General features: G+C 42.6%; 1 protein-coding gene across 2 annotated transcripts in view; it reads left to right on the plus strand.

Annotated features, from left to right (window-relative positions):
* The window catches only part of atp10b (ATPase phospholipid transporting 10B), a 31,554-nt gene extending 10,029 nt beyond the window's left edge, over window positions 1-21,525 (plus strand). For both annotated transcript variants that reach the window (XM_084041192.1, XM_084041193.1), the window contains exons 4-22: window positions 1,403-1,488; window positions 2,779-2,885; window positions 4,440-4,571; window positions 5,455-5,582; window positions 5,848-6,100; window positions 6,386-6,594; window positions 8,287-8,439; window positions 10,654-11,194; window positions 11,886-11,989; window positions 12,650-12,776; window positions 13,228-13,412; window positions 15,353-15,620; window positions 15,716-15,792; window positions 15,902-16,027; window positions 16,193-16,393; window positions 16,552-16,632; window positions 17,759-17,863; window positions 18,957-19,144; window positions 19,988-21,525. In XM_084041192.1, the coding sequence (XP_083897318.1) occupies window positions 1,403-1,488; window positions 2,779-2,885; window positions 4,440-4,571; window positions 5,455-5,582; window positions 5,848-6,100; window positions 6,386-6,594; window positions 8,287-8,439; window positions 10,654-11,194; window positions 11,886-11,989; window positions 12,650-12,776; window positions 13,228-13,412; window positions 15,353-15,620; window positions 15,716-15,792; window positions 15,902-16,027; window positions 16,193-16,393; window positions 16,552-16,632; window positions 17,759-17,863; window positions 18,957-19,144; window positions 19,988-20,204 (3,288 nt within the window). In that variant the 3' untranslated portion in view covers window positions 20,205-21,525. The remainder of the gene's footprint in view (window positions 1-1,402; window positions 1,489-2,778; window positions 2,886-4,439; window positions 4,572-5,454; window positions 5,583-5,847; window positions 6,101-6,385; window positions 6,595-8,286; window positions 8,440-10,653; window positions 11,195-11,885; window positions 11,990-12,649; window positions 12,777-13,227; window positions 13,413-15,352; window positions 15,621-15,715; window positions 15,793-15,901; window positions 16,028-16,192; window positions 16,394-16,551; window positions 16,633-17,758; window positions 17,864-18,956; window positions 19,145-19,987) is intronic.
* Window positions 21,526-21,631: the final 106 nt, after the last annotated feature.

Genomic DNA, 21,631 nt, shown 5'->3' on the forward strand with positions numbered 1-21,631 from the left:
ATTGCATTAAGGTACGCACACATTGTTACATTTAAGGGGTTATTTCATCATAGCACAACATAAATGGTAAATGGTGCATTTATATAGCGCTTTTATCCAAAGCGCTTTACATTGATTGTGCCATTCACCCATTCACACACCGATTCACACACCGATGGCAGAGGAAACCTTGCAAGGCACCAACCTGCTCATCGGGAGGAAATTGTAGTGCAGGTAATTGCAACTACCACCAATCTTGTGAAAATGATCATTTCTACATAAAAGGGGGTCTTTAACCACTTGAACCCTAGCGTCCCTATTCAGTGGTGAAGATCCGGTGAAAATCGGCTATATTTGGTGGGGATGGACAATCGGTCATCATATCAGTATCGGCTGATATTGGCAATATCGGTATTGAACCGATATCAAAATAATATATCGGTTTTAGCCGATATTTTATAATAATAATAATAAAATAAAATAAAAAGCCTGAAAAAGCCTTTTCTGATGATGATCAATGCTGCAGATTCAATCAGTGTTTTCTGGGGAAGTTTTCAAAAGGGTCAGTTGGATTTTTTTTTACTAAAAATACCACATTCAAGCTGTTTATGTTGGGATATGGGCCAACATTTTAATAACGATGCATCCCTTGTTTTGGAATAAAGAGACATTGCTTTTTCCAATTCAGTGTTTATATGCCTTTTTCAGAATGGACAAAATTATTATTTATTTATTTTTTAATACAGAATGAGATCAAATCGACATCGGTTTATATCGGTTACCGGCCATAACAACAATTATTATATCGGACATCGATATCGGCCAGAAATGTCATATCGCCCATCCCTAATTTTGGGCGAAGATATTTGGTGTAGAGCAAAAACAGTAGGGTGCCTAGTATAGAGCCCTATGGGACCACAGTATATGGTCAACTAAGTATATAGGGTTTGGTTTTAAGTGGCTAAGGTTATGTTCTGTGGTCCATTAAAGATTTACTTACACCAGATGGCTCTGGCATAAGGATTGACTAATGACTTGTTCCAATGCAGTCTATGAATGGACTATTAACAGTGGGGGACAGTAACCAAGAACATTTACTTGAGTACTGTACTTGGGTAATTTTTTGAGTATTTGAGTATATGTACTTTACTCAAGTATTTATAACAAATGTTATACTTTTGGATACTTTACTCCACTACATTTAAAGACAAATATTGTACTTTTGATTCCACTAATAGTTAATTAAGCCCTATTTCAGATAGATAGATAGAGAGGTCTCTAGGAACATCTGAAAAATGCCTTCTGATAAGTTCACAAGTATTTTACTGATGCCATGCTTACACGTAAAAATGACTTGGGTGCAACCAGTTCACTCTAGATGTATGTTTTTATTTTAATAGTCTCCTCTCTTGTCATTTGGCAGACCTTGGAGTTTGAGCCTGAGCGATTCAACAGCACGGTCGTGTGCGAGAAGCCCAACAACAATCTCAACCATTTCAAGTGTTACGTGTGAGTATCAAGCACATGAATCACCAGGATTCCCCACACAGATCTTTGAGTCTCCGAAAGCAGCCGAGCAAAACTAATTTCCAACCCACTCACTGCTCTTCCTGACGCATTATTGGCCTGTAATAGGCTACGATCGATTTCCTCCTAGCGTACTGTAGCTTTGATAACAGCCGGGCTTTCCTTCCTGTCCAGCTAGAGGCCATGAGGCAGCACATTCGCTAATAGGGAATATTATGAGGGCTAATGAACATCTAACGAGATCTGACAGTAATGAGTGTGATGGTGTGTGGGGTGGGCAGTAGCGGAAAGTAACTAAGTACATTTACTCAAGCTAGAGGTTCGGGCCGCCGATCCGACCAATATGTCTGAGTCATAGTGTGGCTTTGGCAGAGTGCCTGTTGTACCCGTCTGTCTGTGTCCCGTAAAAGTCTGAAAATGTCACTTACTCCCCAAGCCCTCGATATGCGTATCAGGGCCCCCAGGGGCCACGTGTGCAAATCGGTGTTGTTAGGCAGCTAGGGGTTATGTTGTTGACATCAGCGCATGTTGTCTGTCTGTCCGTCCGCCCGCCCACCCATCACCCACCCTTTATGGATTTAATTATAGGAAGATAAGATAAGATAACTAACCCTAACCCTAACCTATATTGATCCTGTGAGGGAAATTCATTCACCAAAGGCAGTATAGCAGTTAAAGGACGACATCACCCATTTTAAACCTATCTTCATATAATAGATCCTCACTAATACTCATGATAAAATTGTGTAATTTTTCCCTACTCAGTCTGTCTCATTGGAGGGCTGTGGACACTTCAGAAACCCGTCTACCAGTGACATCATCGTTAGGAAGGTTTTTCTTTTTTGATTTTTATTAACGTGAAAACAGTGGCCTCCGTCATAGCATGCTAACTTTCCAGGAATAGAAAGCCTGTTGTTTCTATTAGCTTGGATTCCCCATCGATGATGTCACTGGTTTTCTGAACTGTCCACAGCCCTCTTCTGAGACACAGACTGAGTAGACAAAAATGGTGCCATGTTATCATGAGCATTAGTGAGGACCAATTAAATGAAGGCAGGTTGAAAATGGGTGAATAGAAGTCGTCCTTTAAGATACAGGTACAGGGCACGAAAAAATTATGTAGATACAGCTGAGTAAAGACGTCACACGAAAGATAAGTACCATCAATAATGAACAAAATATACAACAGTATACAGTATATAGTATACACACCCTAAATAAAGATTCTTCTCCGCATCATAAGAATATTAGTGTTTCTTTCTCCATCTGCAGAGAGAAGCCTGATAAGCACAAGCTGGGTGTGAGCATTGAGAGTCTATTGCTCAGAGGATGCACCGTGAGGAACACAGATCATGCAGTGGGGTTCGTGGTGTATGCAGGTAGGCAGTGGTGGAAGAAGTACTCATTACTTAAGTAAAAGTAGCAATACCACGATATAAAAAGATTCTGTTACAAGCAAAAGGCCTGTGTTCCAAATGTTACTTGAGTAAAAGTATTGGCATCAAAATATACTTAAAGTACCAAAAGTAAAGTACTAAAATGTTTGAAAATAGCCGATAGAAGCTCACAACGCGTCGCGGTGCGATGCGTTGTGAGCTTGTAGATCGGCTATTTTCAAATAGTCTATATAAAATAGTGCTAAAGGGGCAAAAGTTTTATGATATAATGAATTATGCCGTGAACCACTATTGGTCCGTGGACCACTGGTTGAGAAACAGAGCTCATCTGGGAACTGGAAGGTTCCCGGTTCAATCTCGGCGCTGCTCCTTTGCGTTTCGTTGGAAGTGTCTCTTGAGAGCAGGTTGGCACCTTACATGGCTGCCTCCATCGTTGCTGTGTGACTGAGTGAAGTTGGAGGATAGTTTCTTAGGGTTTTTTTCAAGATTTATTTTTGGCATTTTCATGCTTTATTTACAGATAGACACGGTACAGAGAGAGACAGGAAATGCGGACAAAGAGCAGGGGAGTGACATGCAGCAAATGGTCTGTCCATCCGGTAATCAAACCGCAGACTCACTGTCGGGCATTAGAGGCTTTTTGGTACGCACCCTGACTAGAAAAGTGCTTTATAATCCATTCTATGTGGTTCCCCCACAGCCTGCTACAGTACATAGAACAGTACATGTCTACCATCATAGCAGTGGTCTACTGCACAACCCGCACCACTGCATAAATGTTTCACCATCATTTGGAAACCTTACATTTCTCGTACATTTACATGCGGCAGAGGCTCAGGAGGTAATTAAAAGGTCCCCGGTTCGATCCTTTGCTCCTCCAGGCTTCTTGTGTCGCCTGGTTAAGTGTCCCTGAGCAAAACCCCAACTGCTCTCTCATGTGGTGGTCACTCCAACCAAATCATGGGTCAATGTAGAGAAGTAATGCTTGATTTATACCTATAGTTGCGCGCCAGTGTTGTGTCAATAGTCAATTGAAAAGCTTGTAGATCTGCTATTTTCAATATTTTGAGAAAAGGTGGTATATTCATAAAGTATTTTTGGACGTTTGAGTCCCTGGGGTCCCTTCCTAAGTAAGTAGTGTGCCATGTGTTTGAAATGTAGGCGAGTGAAAGTTATGTTTCCCAAAAAAACATATACTCAAGTAAAGCACAATATACTCAAAATATTTACGCAAGTACAGTACTCAAGTAAATGTACTTAGTTACTGTCCACCAGGTATGCAAGGTGTTGTGTCTGTGCTATGTGTGAACTGTTCCATCATGGGTCTATAATAGGTCCACAGTTTTTTCCTGAGTGCATCACATCACTGTCTCAAGGATTTTCCAAAGAATAACGAGCAGATGAAACTGTTATTATTGCACTCTTTGAGATCAATAATCACTCCTCTCCTAAGTGAGTTTTTCATGGCTTGTTTAATGCCTCTCTGTACTGGTGGTCTTAATTATTGGATAAACGCCCTTCTGTCCCATGTTCAAGGTCACGAATCCAAGTCCATGCTCAACAACAACGGGCCGAGGTACAAGCGCAGCAAACTGGAGCGCAAGTTGAACAGTGATGTCATCTTGTGCGTCATTCTGCTCTTCGCCATGTGTCTCATTGGAGCGCTAGGTACAGTGACATTAACCATAAATATCATTACATTATACAAAGACTGATTAATGGAATATTCCTTACAATGTGTTTATTTATGCTAATATATTTAGATATATTAGCAATATATATAGTATAGTGTAGAGCAGTGTGATCCTCAAACATTTTCATTTCAAGGACCCCCAAATGTATGTATTTGGTTGTGGACCCACATTTGAGCAGATTTCGTGCAAAGAACCCCCATAAGAGAAAATGTGTCAACAACATTTAGAAAATAGCAGATGTAGAAGCTCACAACGCGTCGCATTGCAATGCGTTATGAGCTTGTAGGTCTGCTATTTTGGAATAGCCGAAGAATATTCCGGGGTGAACATTTAGCAAACATAGCAGATACAATCTCACAACCCACGCAACATGTTGTGAGCATCTTGTACTGTAGATCGGCTATTTTCAGCAAAGATATTTAGTGTAGGGGGATAAAAAGAGACCCATGTGGGGCTCCATCCAACTAAGTATATAGGGGTTTGCAAGTGGTAAAACTGCTCCTCGTTTTCCTGGGGACCCCCTGAAAGACTCCTGGGGGGGTCCCTGGAATCCCACTTTTAGAACCACTGGTGTGGAGTGACAGGAAACTGCGGGCGGGAGGACATGCAACACAGGTCTCTAGAATCAAACCATTGCAATTATGTGGTCAAGGTGCTATCTGGTCGACTGCCGGCACAGTGCATTTATGAATGGGACCTGTCACTTCCTGGAGTGTGTTGGCCTAAAGCCCAGTGAGAGAAAATACTGTAGGTACGAGACAACTGACCGAGTAAGGAAGGACTCGGAGTGGAGCCAAAAATAGCTGCCTCCCTTGCAGACAGAGTGGGTGTGATTAATCCCCTGTCCTCACATACAGGTCACTTCATCTGGCTGCACACACTTCCCAGCATTCCTCCATTCCTGGTCCCCGACAGCCTGGGACACCTCAACCCTGCCCCGCTGTCTGGATTCTATATGTTCTTCACTATGATTATCCTGCTGCAGGTACCACGCGCGTGCGTGCGTGCGTGCGTGTACATGAAAAAGTTTGAGAACCACTGATAGCAACATAATTTAAAAAACATATATAATCACAGATTTGCACAAACAAAAATTGCAGATCTACAAGCTTGAGCTGCGAGCTTGCAGATCTGCTATTTTTGAATAGCCCAAAGTATAAAATAATGGTTATAGCTAAAAATCTAAAATGACACAGTATATGCGTTCCTGGATTGAATGGGTTAACCCATCACCTCCTGTTCCCCCTTAGGTCCTCATACCTATCTCCCTCTACATATCCATTGAACTGGTGAAGATCGGCCAGATCTTCCTCATCACCAACGACATTGACCTGTACGACGAGGACTCGGACAGTCGGGTGCAGTGCCGAGCCCTCAACATCACAGAGGACCTGGGTCAGATACAGTACCTCTTCTCAGACAAGACCGGCACACTCACCGAAAACAAGATGCTGTTCTGTAGATGCACCGTGGCGGGCAACGAGTACTCACACCATGAGAACGGTAAACCTCACACATAGGCCTCGGACCTCCTCATTCAACCTCCTCCTCTTTAACTACCCCCTTCTTTACAAGTTCAAAGGACCAGTAGTATCACTGCCGTGTGTGTGTGTGTGTGTGTGTGTGTGTGTGTGTGTGTGTGTGTGTGTGTGTGTGTGTGTGTGTGTGTGTGTGTGTGTGTGTGTGTGTGTGTGTGTGTGTGTGTGTGTGTGTGTGTGTGTGTGTGTGTGTGTGTGTGGATGTGTGGGTGTGCGTGCCGGACGCGGACGCTTTTGGGGGGCTTTGCAGCTGTTCGACTGGCCGTCCTCGACGAGGCTGACTCTGACGAGGAGGAGGTGGTCTTCAGCCAGCGGCCACGGCCGCCTCCGCAGACAGGATGGTCACTGGAGGCCGAGGAGGACACCGACCCCGAAGCCACACAGCGTCGCCATGGCGCCCGACGCAGGAGCAAAGCTGCAGGAAGCACCCCGGGCGACGTGGCCTTCAGCAGCCCACTGGTGAGATGGCAGCTCAGTCACAAAGTAAAAAGCCACATGTTCATATGCTGTGAATTCCTCCCGGCATTATGAGCCACACAGAGCCCAGGGGCGTATTGTCATCAGCATTCCACTGGTGGGGTGATGCTGGAGCTCAGACACTGAGCCACTGAAGGCTGCTAGGGGCGTCCAGTATACCTTGCAGGGTTCCATTTGCTGGGGGGGGGGTCTCTGGTCATTCATTCTTATGGCCGGTGCGGATATGTTTGATCCCTGCTTCTGGTCAGACTGATTTCAATACGTGCTTTTCCTTTTGGGAAATGTAGACTGATAGGTTCAATATTTATGTTTGATAATATCACAATTTAACAGTTAAATATTATTATATACACTGAGTATATACACTATATATACTGTGTAAATATACATTGAATCTTCTGCGATCTCACGATTCGTTTCAGATTCTTGGGGTCACAATTCGATTAAAATCGTCGGCGATCTTTTTGATTCAAAGCGATTCTCGATTCAAAAATCGATTTTCATTTAAAAATAATTCCCAATCAGTATTATTATCTACTTTAACAGTCATATTTTTGTCATCTGGACTTTAACAACCAAATGAAGCCCAGTTATTTCCAACAGCTCAAACAAAAAATTCTATAATACCAGATAGGGTCAACTTATAATAATTCTTGGTTTTGATGGTATCCTTAGATTAGGTGCATTTCTATTTGATGCAGAAACACAACATAATCTCCGTGATGCAGTAACATTAACGAGCGTCAACGAACGTCAGCTGGACACAGACACACATTGATTTTGAATCATTGATAAGAATCGCAATTCTTACATTAATTGATTTTTCCCAACACCCTAGATATACATGATGATGTACAGTACAGTATACGTATGTTAACCACATGAAGCCTTTTGGGCAAGATCCATTTGTCAAGATTTGTCTAGATTAGAAAAAGAAAGAGAAAGAAAAAGGCCAACATAGCAGATCTATAAGCTCACAATGCTTCAATTTATTTGTAAAAATGCTCAACTTGTCTTTATTGTATTAAAATCAGCCAGGCAGCGAAACGCGGCCTCATGTGGCGGTGGGTTCATGATGCAGATGGTCAAGCTGCTAGGTGTCAGTGATGAGCACTGCCCCTGTGTCTGAACCGACATATGGCCCTGCTGGGCTACATTAGGCATGGCCTACTGATGGCACATAGACTACAGTAAATGTGCATTATATATTAGTCATGGTGTACAGTACAGTGGTCACGGTGCCATTTCTATTTTTGCCCACAGGAGGAAGGGTCCAGGCCAGTTGTTGTCATGGAGAGGCATGATGCTCAGACGGCAGAATCACTTACTGTACTTACAGTACTACTCTTACCCCACCATGAATACCCCACTCTGTGACCACAGTAATAATGATAATAAAAATAATAAATGTATTTATACTATAGATAGATCACTTAGCACTTAATTAGAGTTTTTTACATAAATATTTAACAGAACAAAAACACAATGTGTGCAAAAAGTGCTGTCTGAAATAAAATAAAAACCTGAAGAGAAGCAACAATAACACTTTAACATCTAAATCATGGCCCTTTGACAAAAGAAAACCCAATAACAGCAGATGAACAATGGAAAACAAATGGTGAGCAACCTGGCCTTTCAAATTAACATGACCACAAATAAACCTTGTGCCAACAGGAAATGGAGGTGGTTCCGGACAGGAAGTTGCTTCAGCGGTTTCTGGGGAGCGACATCGGCGTCTGTAAGGCAGACCCCTATGTGGACTTCTTCCTGGCTCTCGCCATCTGCAACACTGTAGTGGTTTCCACGGCAACAGCTCAGCGACAGAGGGTGAGCTGTGTGTGTGTGTGTGTGTGTGTGTGTGTGTGTGTGTGTGTGTGTGTGTGTGTGTGTGTGTGTGTGTGTGTGTGTGTGTGTGTGTGTGTGTGTGTGTGTGTGTGTGTGTGTGTGTGTGTGTGTGTGTGAGTGTGCGCGCGCGCGTGCGTGCGTGCGTGCGCGCGCGCCCTGGATGAAACGCATAGATGAAGGCTGCAGAGAGAGAGAGACAGACAGACAGAGACACTGCCAAGCATGAATAAACTATTTGTGCTCTTGAAACTGGCTCCATCATCCTGTCTGTTTGTCTGCCTGGCTGCCTGCCTGCCTGTCTGTCTATAATATTTATTTTTGTGTTGTTGCCCCTGCATCCCGTCCCCAAAAGGACCACAAAGGAAACAAGCGTTCAGGCATTGTGCTTTTATCCTTTTGAATGTATTTTCAAGTGATCTATCTATCTGTCTGTCTGTCTGTCTGTCTGGGTGCCTGCCTGTGAGTCTAACCTCTTCTCTGTCAGACTGTGATGATTATACATTACATTAGTAGGCCTACAGTATACTATTTCAACCAAGTACGTTGATAAGGGTGCAACAACACTATCATCAACATATCTGTCTATAGCCTAAGTGCATTCTCTAGCAGGAGGCATGCCCTCATAATAACCATGTATGTAGTGAAACTCAATTTCTAGCCTACAGCCTTGAAAGTAGCGTGGCATGTGGTTTCCAGTTGTACATTCTCACCATTGGTCTCTCTCTCTCTCTCTCTCTCTCTCTCTCTCTCTCTCTCTCTCTCTCTCTCTCTCTCTCTCTCTCTCTCTCTCTCTTACACATTCATTGTCTACCACTCTTCATCTTTCTCTCAGATTTCTGTCATTCAAATGTCTCTGAAATCTGCAATGTATGATTGCTAATTCCTTGTGTCAGTTGTATCACCCAGTCAGTTAAAGGTTGCAAATTGAAAGGTTTTCGCCGCCCCACAATAGCTGAACGAGTCCTCAACATGAGGCCACTGAAGGCAGTGAGCAGTGTACAGTAGGGTAGGCTTTTAAAAAAAAACAGACATAGCAATCGTTATAATCCCAAAAAAATGCGATTGTATGACCTATGGGTCAAGAGTTATTGCCCAAAATGTAAAGTGGCTGTAAAGTGTCTTCCTTGGCCTACTGAGAGTGTGTGTGCAAAGTTTGACATCGGTCGGTCAAGTGTTGTCCAAGATTATCTGCACACATTCACACACTGCTACCTTGACCAGGTCTGTCTTGTAAAAGCGATTACTGATCTCAATGGGTAAAATAATGGAGTGGACACACATGCAGTGGTGGCTTATCCAACAGGCTTGAGGTGCTGAAGCACAGGGCACCAACCTTGGGGGGGGCACCAAACGGCGTAAAAAAAAACCCCTGAAATTTTGAAGCAGCGGCTGCTAAAGGAGCGCTACAACATTGAAACGCGCCGGTGAAGCGTTATTTTTTTCCGTGCTGCTTCCAGTCCGCAGCCTTATGGGACGCATACAGTATTAGTTCACAAAAATGACATAGTTGTCATTGTACGACTTTGAAAAACATTTAGGAATTGAGTTTGTTGGCCTACTAACAGCATGCACAAGAAATACGACACTGATCAGCCCTGTAATATGCAAGATTATTTGTGGACAGACGCACGCACGCACGCACGCACGCACGCAGGGCCAAATGCATGAATCTCCTGGTGGAGAATAGATTAATTAAGTTGGCATTCCACTTATCGGCCTCTCAGTTTGACTTGGATTTTTCATGCTCGCTGGAAATGTTAGCCAAAAGTTGCCTCTCTCTCTCATCAGTGGTCAGTGCTAATTTCTGTAATTGCTCTTCTAAAGCCCCAGATGAAATGGCTTTGTCTCTTTTCTAAATTAACCACACAGTGAGGGGTGAGTGCTGGGGGAGTCGGGTCACCCTTATTAATTTGATTACCCGTTGTTCGTGACTCGTCTGTTTCACGTTCAAATGGGACAAGATGGTGGATTGTAATGGAAGGTTCCAAAGCAAAGGGAACAAGTTGTTCCTTTTGGTGGAACGCATGCATCCTGTGCTTCGTGGAGAGGGCCCAGAATCTCTCCATTTAAGCCTCTTTGTTGAAATGGCAGTGAAGTTATCAAAGTGGAACCTTATGGGACGAATGCAAAAAAAATAAAGAATAAAAACAACAAGCGGCAGCCTATTAATTCCTTTCTCCTTCTTTAATTACCCAGCTGAGTGGGCGCCAAAGCCCCTCTCTGTCAAGGAACCCATTGGACACTTTGTCGAGCCTGGCGAGGACGGCCAGCTCCCTCCGCCAAAAGATGGCCTCTTGGCAACGCGCGCCTCGGAGGAGCCGAACTCTTTCTGAATGCTCGCCTATGGAAGAGGAAGATGTCCCTGCTAAAGCGGATGAGCCCGAAGGTCTCGACATGACGGGCGTCCAAACGAAAAGTGCTCCCCGTACCCAAACCGGCGAGCCTGTGGTCGACATGGACAAGCTGTGCTATGAGGCGGAGAGTCCGGACGAAGCGGCGCTGGTGTACGCGGCCAAAGCCTACGGGTTCACCCTCCTGGCCAGGACCCCCAACAGCGTCACCGTTAGGCTGCCACACGGGGAGGAAGTGAAGTTTGAGGTGCTGGACACCTTGACCTTTGACTCCAACCGGAAGAGGATGTCGATCCTGGTGAGAAACCCAGTGACCACAGAAATAGTTCTCTACACAAAAGGGGCAGATTTTGCCATCATGGAACGGCTTGGCACACCATATGCAGGTCAGTGGTGTAAAGTAACTAAGTACATTTACTCAAGTACTGTACTTAAGTACACTTTTGAGGTATTTGTACTTTGCTTGACTATTTCCAATTTCCAATACTTTCTACTCCACTACATCTCGGATCCAAATTTTGTACTTTTACTCCACTACAATCATTTGAAAATTTTAGTTACTAGTTACTTTGTAGATTTTGATTATTATTACAAAACATACATTAACCACTTCAGCCATATACATTTCGGCCATTTGAAAATAGCAGACCTACAAGCTCACAACGTGTCGCGATGTGACGCGTTGTGAGCTTGTAGAATGAGTAGTTTTACTTCTGGTACTTTAAGTACATTTTGATACCATTACTTTTGTACTTTTACTCAAGTAAATTTTGAATTCCGGACTTTTACTTGTTTCTACATTGCAGTATTGATACTTTTACTTAAGTAAAATATGTGAGTACTTTTTCCACCACTGATGCAGGTATGTGTAGCTGTAGCTAACAGACATGGTGTGTTATTTGTATACGGTGTTTCATATGTAGCTCAAGGTGCTTTACAGAACAGAAATTACTTTAGCAGATACATAAATAAGAGTTGCTGCTTTGCAATCTCATACACAGTAAAAGTACCGTAAAATGGATTCAAATGGACCCGCAACGGCTCAGTACTACTCTATGTTGTCATATCATTTTCCAGAGCACCTTAAAGGCAAGCAGATGCAGACCATAGCAGCAAATACTCAGAAACATCTGGACTGCTACGCTAAGGAGGGGCTGCGGACCCTCTGCTTTGCAAAGAAGGTGCATGCATATGGATATAAATTCTCACTGAAAAAGTATTCAACATACAGTAAATGTGTTTTTTTTTTGACAACTTCTCCAAACAGTATTTTTTGTCACAAGTGTCTTCCCCAAGTCCCCCAACACTAGTTAAGTTAAAGCGGCACTATGTAACTTTCTTTTCATGAATAAAATGTAATTTTGTCCAATCTGTATGCTATGGTAGAGTATGGCAACTTACAATGGTAACTTAAACAATTGGGGTGGTTGTATTTTGTCTCCCTGCTCTTCTATTGGGACATATATATTAGATGGTGTCAAAGGTCATGTCTCACCTAGACACAGGATTAAAAGATTACATTTATCCCCTGAGCAAGCAGGCAGGCTCTATTAGCTCCATGGTAAAAATGTCAGCACTTACGCAGGAAACCGGGTTCAAATCCGGGGTAGAAGAGGAAAGTTACATAGTGCAGCTTTAATACATACTATACAGTTTCTGTTTCTGACGTTATTACAATATGCTTCTACTTTTACAGCTTTTGATTCTGTACACAGTATAGTACTCCAGCCCACCTAACTGCATGTAGACATACTGGTATATTGGCTAAAATAATGTTTTATTAATAAAAAATGGGTTTTGGATTGCAGCATTAACCATTAATTACGGATTGTGTGTTGCAGGTGATGAGTGAGGGGACATATAATGACTGGTTAACCATCAGACAAAGCGCGTCTGCTGCCATGGATGACAGAGAACAACTCATCATGGAGTCCTCCGTCCATCTAGAGACAAACCTCACCCTGTTAGGTAACGCACATCAGCCACACACACACACACACACACACACACACACACACACACACACACACACACACACACACACACACACACACACACGCGGACACGGACACGGACACAGACACACACAGGGACACACAGACACACACACGCGCACACACGTACAGTATACACACACACACGGACACACACAGACACACGCACACGTATACACACACACACACACACACACGCACGCATACACACACACACACACACACACACACACGCATGCACAATAAAGTTGAATTTGAAGTTAACTATGCTAAGTGATTTGGTGAAGATGAAAAGACTGAGCCAACTCGAGTCCAGATTTGTAGGTGAAGGGGGTTTAAGAGGTTAAGGTATGCTCTTAACCTTAGCTTTGTATTCAGATTAGCTGAACTAGAACCTCTTCTTTGGATACTTTTGTTCTCTATAGGGGCCACGGGCATCGAGGACCGTCTGCAGGACAGCGTCCCCGACACCATTGAGGCACTCCGGGAGGCAGGGGTCCAAGTGTGGGTGCTGACGGGTGACAAGCCAGAGACAGCTGTCAACGTGGCCTACACCTGCAGACTGCTGCACGAGGAAGACCTGGTCATTAACATGAACTGCAAGGACAAGGTAGGCGTTCTGAGCTTGTAGATCTGCTATTTTCACGATTTATGATTAAATACTGTATAAAATAGGGCTTAAATGGTTATACTGTTCCTCATTTTTCCTGGGGACCCCCTGGAACCCCCTCAAGGACCCATGGGGGTCCCAGGACCCCACTTTGAGAACCACTGCCTTAGACCTAGGATTTTTTTATTTTTTTAATTAAACTTTCCATTTAGCCATGTATTGTCCAAGCACCAAAGTTTCAGGAGATGTTTCACCATGAGACTGTCTCCTTCCATGCAGTGTTTTTAAGCACATTTACGTTTGAGCTAAAGGTCAAATCTTCACATTTCCACCTCAGAGAGATAAGATGTCAAGAGACGGGCCGTGTGGTCTTGACTGGTCATTAAAGATGAGCTGACAGTCAGGAGGAGAACCGGACACTTCAGAAGAACCACCCGGCCTGTCTCTTAATCAGTGGTGGAAGAAGTAGGCTACTCATATTTTTCTTTTACCTAAGTAAAAGTAAAACACATAATCTTTTACTTGAGTAAAATTGCCATCTTATTGCCATCAAAATACTAGTAAAGTACTCTTTATGCAGAATGTCCCTTTTCACAAGGTGAATTCTTCAAAATGAGTCATAATGATTGCTATTTTCGGTACATCCATTTATTATTTATATAAGTCAATACTTTATAATCGACTAAATCAATTAGTTTGATTAACTGTTGCACCCCGACCGTCTCCCCCATGCCCCCCCCATACCTCATGCTTTGAGATTTAGTTAATGGTCCAATATACAGTAGTTGGGAATGGTTAGCACCACCTGTGTGGTGCTAACCATTCCCAACCGTTCTCTTCTGAACAAGAGAATGTATCTATGATGTACTGTATATGAAATGGACCACTTTGTACCATCATAAGACATTGACTAATTATTGTCCTGAATATACTGGCCCATCCTATCCCACCCACTGTACCTAATAATAAAGTCTTGCCAGCAATTGATGATATGACCCAGTTTAGATTAAAAACATTTTTTGGCACACTTTCCCTGAGGCTCAGAGAGAGCTGTCATCATAAACATGACACTGTGACATGCATTGGCCAGAATGGGCACACTGGAATATGTGAATTCAGCAGACAATGCCATCATTTGTCATTCCATCCTGCACTCTATCCGTCTTTTTGTAACTGTATATCCTTTGACAGTACAGGTATGTATGGCATTTTGATTCATTGTCTGCTTGTGGATTTTTTGTTAATTGTGTTGTGTTAATTACAAGCTTGGTTTTTGATCATGGAAGTGGTTTCATACACGACAAGACCCCGGTACATTATCTTACAACTATCTTTAACAATAAAATTCTGTTGGGACATGATCAAATTTCTCATCATTATCTCTCTATATTTGTTGTCTTTAAGTTCCATTATCAGCAACAGAACTGAGCCCATAAACGCAGCTGAAAGGTTTACTCCAGTGATGTGACTTGAGTTAAATGTGTGAATTTTAAAACTACAACCTAGTGGCGCTCGGGTTTGAATCCTCCGTGGTGCCTCCGGCTTGATATATGAACCCAGTTGGGAGAAAAGGGTGACAAATAATTGACTAACTCTAAACTAGAGTTAGTCAACTCTAAATTAAAAACAAGCCTACTACCCTTAATTACTTTTTAGAGGCTATACCGTTGGTCTCCAAGACGTTAGCTCAGCTGTGTTCAGGATTAAAATAATCTTGAATCCAGCAAACACAAATCAGGTTGATAATGGTGGCCATATAAACTTTTTCATGTCAAGGACCCCCACATTAATATGCTTTTGGACCTCCATCTGAAAGGATTTAGTGCCAGGGACCCCCATAAGAGAAGACTTTTCAGAGTTGTTAAAATGTTTCATGAATATAATATAATGCTATAACCCTGCAAGAGATCATAAAAAATACTCGGGCGTTGTTTTTTCAGCTCATGTGTGCATCCAGCCTGGACTGCATTGTGGAGGAGGTGAGACGCTATGAGGACGACCCCAGGAACGTGGGCCTGGACCCCTGCATGGCTCTGGTGATAGACGGACGCAGCCTGTCCATGGCTCTGGAGTCTGACCTGCAGGACAGGTTTGTGGACGTGGCTCGACGCTGCCGCTCCGTCCTCTGCTGCAGAGTGACGCCCTTACAGAAGAGTCACGTTGTCAAGGTCGTCAGGGAGAAACTCAAGGTCATGACACTTGCTGTCGGTAGGTGTGAAACTGTATTCTTTTTCTGTAGTATTGGTACTATGTTCTGTGTGTAATTGTCTGCTTTTAACCCCACATTGACCCTGTGACTTCAGGTGACGGCGCTAATGATGTCAACATGATCCAGGCAGCTGATGTGGGCATTGGGATATCTGGTCAGGAGGGGATGCAGGTCTGTGTGTCTGTCTGTCTGTCTGTCTGTCTGTCTGTGTATATAATCTCTCCTTTATTGCGCACAGACCAACAATCTTTACAAACGGTCATGTGTTTGTTTCTTGCAGGCCGTAATGGCGAGCGACTTTGCCATCTCCCGCTTCAAACACCTGAAGAAGCTTCTGTTGGTCCATGGTCACTGGTGCCACACTAGACTGGCAAACATGATCATTTATTTCTTCTATAAGAATGTGGTCAGTGTTGTTGTTTTTTTTTACAAATAAATCAATTCACTTTTATACAGCTATAAAGATGTAAAAAACATTACACTGTGTATGATCATCTCTGATGATCATACACAGTGTAATGTTTTTTTATCCTGCCTAAATAGTTAGAGTATGTTGTATGTCCTCTTGCAGGCGTATGTGAACCTGCTTTTCTGGTATCAGTTCTTCTGTGGCTTCTCGGGGACCACCATGATAGACTACTGGCTGCTGATCTTCTTCAACCTCTTCTTCACGTCGGCCCCGCCCATCATGTTTGGGATGATGGACAGAGATGTTTCTGCTGAGATGCTGCTGGGCGTTCCTGAGCTCTACAGAACTGGACAGGGCCCAGGGGTCAGTGGCAGTCCTTTATTCCTAGCCTGGTAGCTTGGTGGCACACCAATGTGCAATCTACAGCGAACAGTTCTCTTTTGATTTTTGAAATGTGTCTAAGATAGAATTTACACTGTGTGTGTGTATTTATGTGGGTCTCTGTGTGTGCGTGTGTCTAGGAATACAAGTTTTCAACATTCTGGTTTGCCATCCTAGATGCCTTCTATCAAAGTCTAGTGTGTTTCTTCATTCCATACTTGGTAAGACAGAATCTGATTCTAGATTGTAGAAAAGTACATTCAAAACTTCTGCTTTGTTGTCAACCATTTGCTTTTTTTTATTACATGACATTGCGAGCTTGTATATAATGCTATTTTAGTTAGTTCGTGTTTTTATTATTTAGTGTAGAGCCCTTGGGGATTCTGGTCATATAAGTACAGTATACTGTATGCTTTAAAGGTGCCGTGATATTCTTTGGTTAAAACAAAAATGTTTTTTTTTGTGTGTTTGAAATAAACAGCTTTTTATTCTTTATTTTATTGATGCTATGCTAAATTAAATTCATTATTTCAGGGGTGAAATAATGAATGATTTAAAATCATTGTTTATTTTGCTGGCCTTCCTGGCATTTTGCCTTTTTGCACCAAAGATTTACAACACCAAAGGTTAAGTGGCCTTGCCCCTAAAATGATGAATTTCCAGGCCTGGTAACAGGGGTCTCTCTGTCTCTTCATCTCTTTAATGAACAGCAAATACATTTTCTGGTGGGTCACCAATTTCTTCCAATCAGGCGAGAGAACCCATTTATCAGCTTCAATTCCAATTTCAGTTCCAATTCCATTGTTGTCCGCTCATTTTTTTGGTTTCTTCATTTCCAGTTTCACGCATTTTGCCTTTTTGCACCAAAGATTTACAACACCAAAGGTTAAGTGGCCTTGCCCCTAAAATGATGAATTTCCAGGCCTGGTAACAGGGGTCTCTCTGTCTCTTCATCTCTTTAATGAACAGCAAATACATTTTCTGGTGGGTCACCAATTTCTTCCAATCAGGCGAGAGAACCCATTTATCAGCTTCAATTCCAATTTCAGTTCCAATTCCATTGTTGTCCGCTCATTTTTTTGGTTTCTTCATTTCCAGTTTCACGTGTTTATCCTGTATGAGTTCTCTCTCCTGATTGGATGAAGGTGTCCCTATCTGAAAATGTATTTTCTGAGCTGGGGAGACAGGGAGACCCCAGTTACTGAACAAACACTCTACTATATAACAATTATTCATTATTATAAATTATTAATATCAGAATATTGAGCTATTTAACACTTATTTGGTGTTTTTGTTTGTTTGTTGTTTGTTTGTTCGTTTTAATGACACATTGTCTTCTTCCTTCAGACTTACCAAGATTCTGACGTTGACATTTATACCTTCGGAACGCCAATGAACACAGCGTCTTTGTTTACCATCCTGCTGCATCTCTCTATTGAGATCAAGTCTTGGGTAAGTTGAGGATCGACACCAGATTAGATTTATTCATCCCAGAGGGAGAGACTAACAGCTTTACAGCTGCCACAGACAAGCGTCGTAAATAAACGCCATACGAGTCGAGGAAACAATAAAGGCATCCATGTGCATAATATAGATTTGAATAATACTAAAACATCGTTTTATTTAATTCTGTGTCATGTAGATGCCTTTATTAAGTTATGTAATAACTTCACAAATAAAATACAGAAAACAGTATGTCCATTCTCATAATTCTGAATATTACTTTGCAAAAATAAATAAATTGTAAAAAATTAATTATAATCAAAATAAATGGTAAGTTTAATAAACAGAATACATCCTTTATCGTATAAAACCTTGACCGTATACTATGTCCAAAACCAGTGGTGGTAAAAGTACTAATATTCTTTACTTAGGTAAAAGTATAAATACTGCAATGTAAAAGTACAAAGTATTGGTAAAATGTACTTAAAGTACAAAAAGTAAAAGTGCTCATTGTGGAGAATGTCCCATTTCACAAAATGTTCAAAATGTATAAAAAATCTTTTGAAAATAGCAGATCTACAAGCTCACAATGTGTCGCATCCCGACGCATTGTGAGCTTGTAGATCTGCTCTTTTCAAATGGCCAAAATGGATATAGGGCTCTGAGATGTAGTGGTGTAGAAGTAAAAGTATTGGAAATTGGAAATACTCAAGTAAAGTACAAATACCTCAAAATTGTACTTAAGTACAGTACTTGAGTACATGTACTTTCCACCACTGCCCAAAACCTATACTTTACGGCAAATGAATCTCTGTTCAATGGATCCAATGTAGTTATTATTTAGTCACTCACAAGCTCTTGTTAATACTTTTTAATTGGTTCAATGTTTATAAAACCCACAGAATAATTTTCCCCAACACTATCATACGACAAAGTAGGGCATTGATTCACAAAGAAAACATCAAATGTTTCAGCCCAATATATGAATGTGTGCTTGTTTTTTCTTCATCATTGAGTGTGTTGAATGATTTGCTGATATGAACGGTATAGTGATGATGATGAGTATTAATGTTTGTTGGCGGTGCGTGTTATTGGCTGCCAGACGCTGGTCCACTGGGTCGTCATGGTGGGCAGCGTGGGGGTCTACTTCGCCGTGACCCTGGCCTACGGCGCCATCTGCGTTACCTGTAACCCTCCGTCCAACCCCTACTGGATCCTCCAGCAGCAGATGGCGGAGCCCGTCTTCTACCTGGTGTGCGTGATCACCACCGTGGTGGCGCTGCTGCCCAGGTACCATCTGCAGGCCCAGATTGTGTGATTCCCCCTCTAAAACCCAATCTGTGTGTGTGTGTGTGTGTGTGTGTGTGTGTGTGTGTGTGTGTGTGTGTGTGTGCGTGTGCGTGCGCGCGCGCGCGCGCGCACGCGCGTGTCAGACGTAAAGCCGACCGCTGTGAAAGAGTGAAGTGGTGTTTTTTATTTTTTTATTTGACCTTTATTTACCAATTCTGTTGAGATATAAGATCTCCTTTTCAAGGGAGCCCTGTCCAAGGATAGCAGCAGCATTATGAACGTTTCAAACAACATAAAACAATATAAGATGCTGAAATTACAATGTAGTTAATGACATAAAGCAACAATAAAAAACTAAACGCCTATAGAAAACATACAATAAAAAGCTGCAGATCTGACTGTTAAGTGGCTCCTAGATGCAGGGGCACATGAAAATAAGAGTATAGGAACAGGTTTAAAATCAGTGTCATGTAGATTAAAGAAGCATTCATATAAAACACAGTTCAATTAAGTCAAAGGTGCATAGGGTTTGTTCAGCGGTCTGATGGTTGCTACTGTAGATAAAAAAACGTTCAGAAATCTTGCCTGGCAATGGTCGCAGCAGAGTCCCTTAAAGACCCTTAAGAGGGTGTCGTTTTAACGTAATCTAGATCTTGTAGGCAGATTTCTAACCGGATAATGTTAATAGTGAAGGTCAGGGCTGAGTGAGCAGGAGGCTCACTGTTCCTCTCTGTGCAGAAGAGCTCACAATGCTCTGGTTTTACATCAAAGAGACGCATATTTTCCACTGGCCTACTTTCCCACCACCACCGCCAACACCCCCCCACCCTCTCTCCCCCCCAGGTACATGTTCCACGTGGTGAGGAACACGCTGGCCCCCTCCCCCCTGCTGCAGGCGCGTCATCTGGACCGCCTGGAGACCTCCGTCAAACAGCCCGGGATGAAGGAGTGGAGGAACCTCAGGCAGATGGGGGAGGTGGCGCGCTCCAGGCTGTCCCGTCCACCCTCTCCCTCTCCCACCCTGGACCAAGACGAAGAAGACCCCCACTTCATGACCTGATGATGTCATCATTGTGGGACATCAGAAACACGCCACCCTGTTACAGCCTCCTCGAGTTGTCAGGGGTCTGTTTGCCCTCCTTGGTGGACAAGGAGCCACAGTGGCAGCATGCTACACTAGCAGGGCGGTAACCACAGGATCCTTAACGTCCCCATTCTGAGGGCGAGCGCTAGACGAAAATATCCAATCTATAAGTTCACAACGAGTCGCAACGTGACACGTTGTGAGCTTGTAGATCGGCTATTTTCAGCGAAGAGATTTGGTGTGTAGGATGGAAAAAAAGAGGGTTTCATGGTTAATTTATTCAAGACAATGTTGAGGTTGTTAAAGGAGTTTTGAACTGGTTCATATCTGGATATGTCTCAGTGTAAAATAGTGTTTTACATTTTTGGAGAGAGTAGGCGGTTGGGGTGGGGTGTTACATAAAAACAATCTGGAAACAAAGCTGTTTTCAATAACAAAATTCTTCCTCTGTCTGTGTTGTGACAAATCATCAGCTACGGTGATGAGTTCATTTTGTAATGGAATGCTTGAGGAGAACCCCCCCCCCACACTCTCTCCTTGTAACAAGCTTCCAAAGTGAACACATAAGCCTGTTACTTTCCTGATGGGTTTTGAGTGCACACTGGTAACCCAATCAGTCACGCTACCCGCCCTTCCAAAAAAAGAAAAAGAAAAAAAAAAGGCTTTTCCAGAACAAAATGGCTCACGGACATTTAAAATATTCCCCTCACCGACAAACCCGAACGTAACATTGCTCAATGGATGTATCGTCCCACATGATGCATTGCTTCATTTGCATCCCATCGATGCACTTGTGGTTTGCAGATGGCACAACATGCTTTGATATTTTCATCCCGTTTGTCTATATTTAGAGCAGTTACATATGATGGTGTCAGAGAGGAGGAAAATGGCGATTTAGTGTTTATTAAGGCTGGGCCTGAAAATACAGCATGTATTTGTTTGTTTTGCGCGTTTTTCAAAAGTTCCACACTGATCAATATTCAAAAGGTGACACTGCTGTTGATATATTTCAACAGACCCTACTGAACATTATCTCCTATTACTATGACCCAGATAAAACTGCAACATCACGAAATTGAGAAGAGACAAGTCTATTAAAATGTAAAGACAGCTGCCTTTATTTATTAAATAAAAATGTGAAGGAGCTGAATCCACCTGTCTGAGATAACTCTTTATACAAGTGTTTATATAACAAGTCACATGCCTTCATTTTGAAACAATGCTGCTCTCTAGTGGTCAGATGGTGAGCAGCACAGAGGTCAATTATGACAATGTCATTGAACAATACAAACCCACTGTATGGGGAATTCATTAAAAGAGCACATAAACATAATAATCAATTGTACAATGGATGTGGGAGCCCATAGAGAAGGCAACATTGACTATGAATATACATTTTACTG

Source organism: Gymnoscopelus microlampas, assembly GCF_963454915.1.
Source record: "Gymnoscopelus microlampas genome assembly, chromosome: 18".
Classification (NCBI taxonomy): Eukaryota; Metazoa; Chordata; class Actinopteri; order Myctophiformes; family Myctophidae; genus Gymnoscopelus; species Gymnoscopelus microlampas.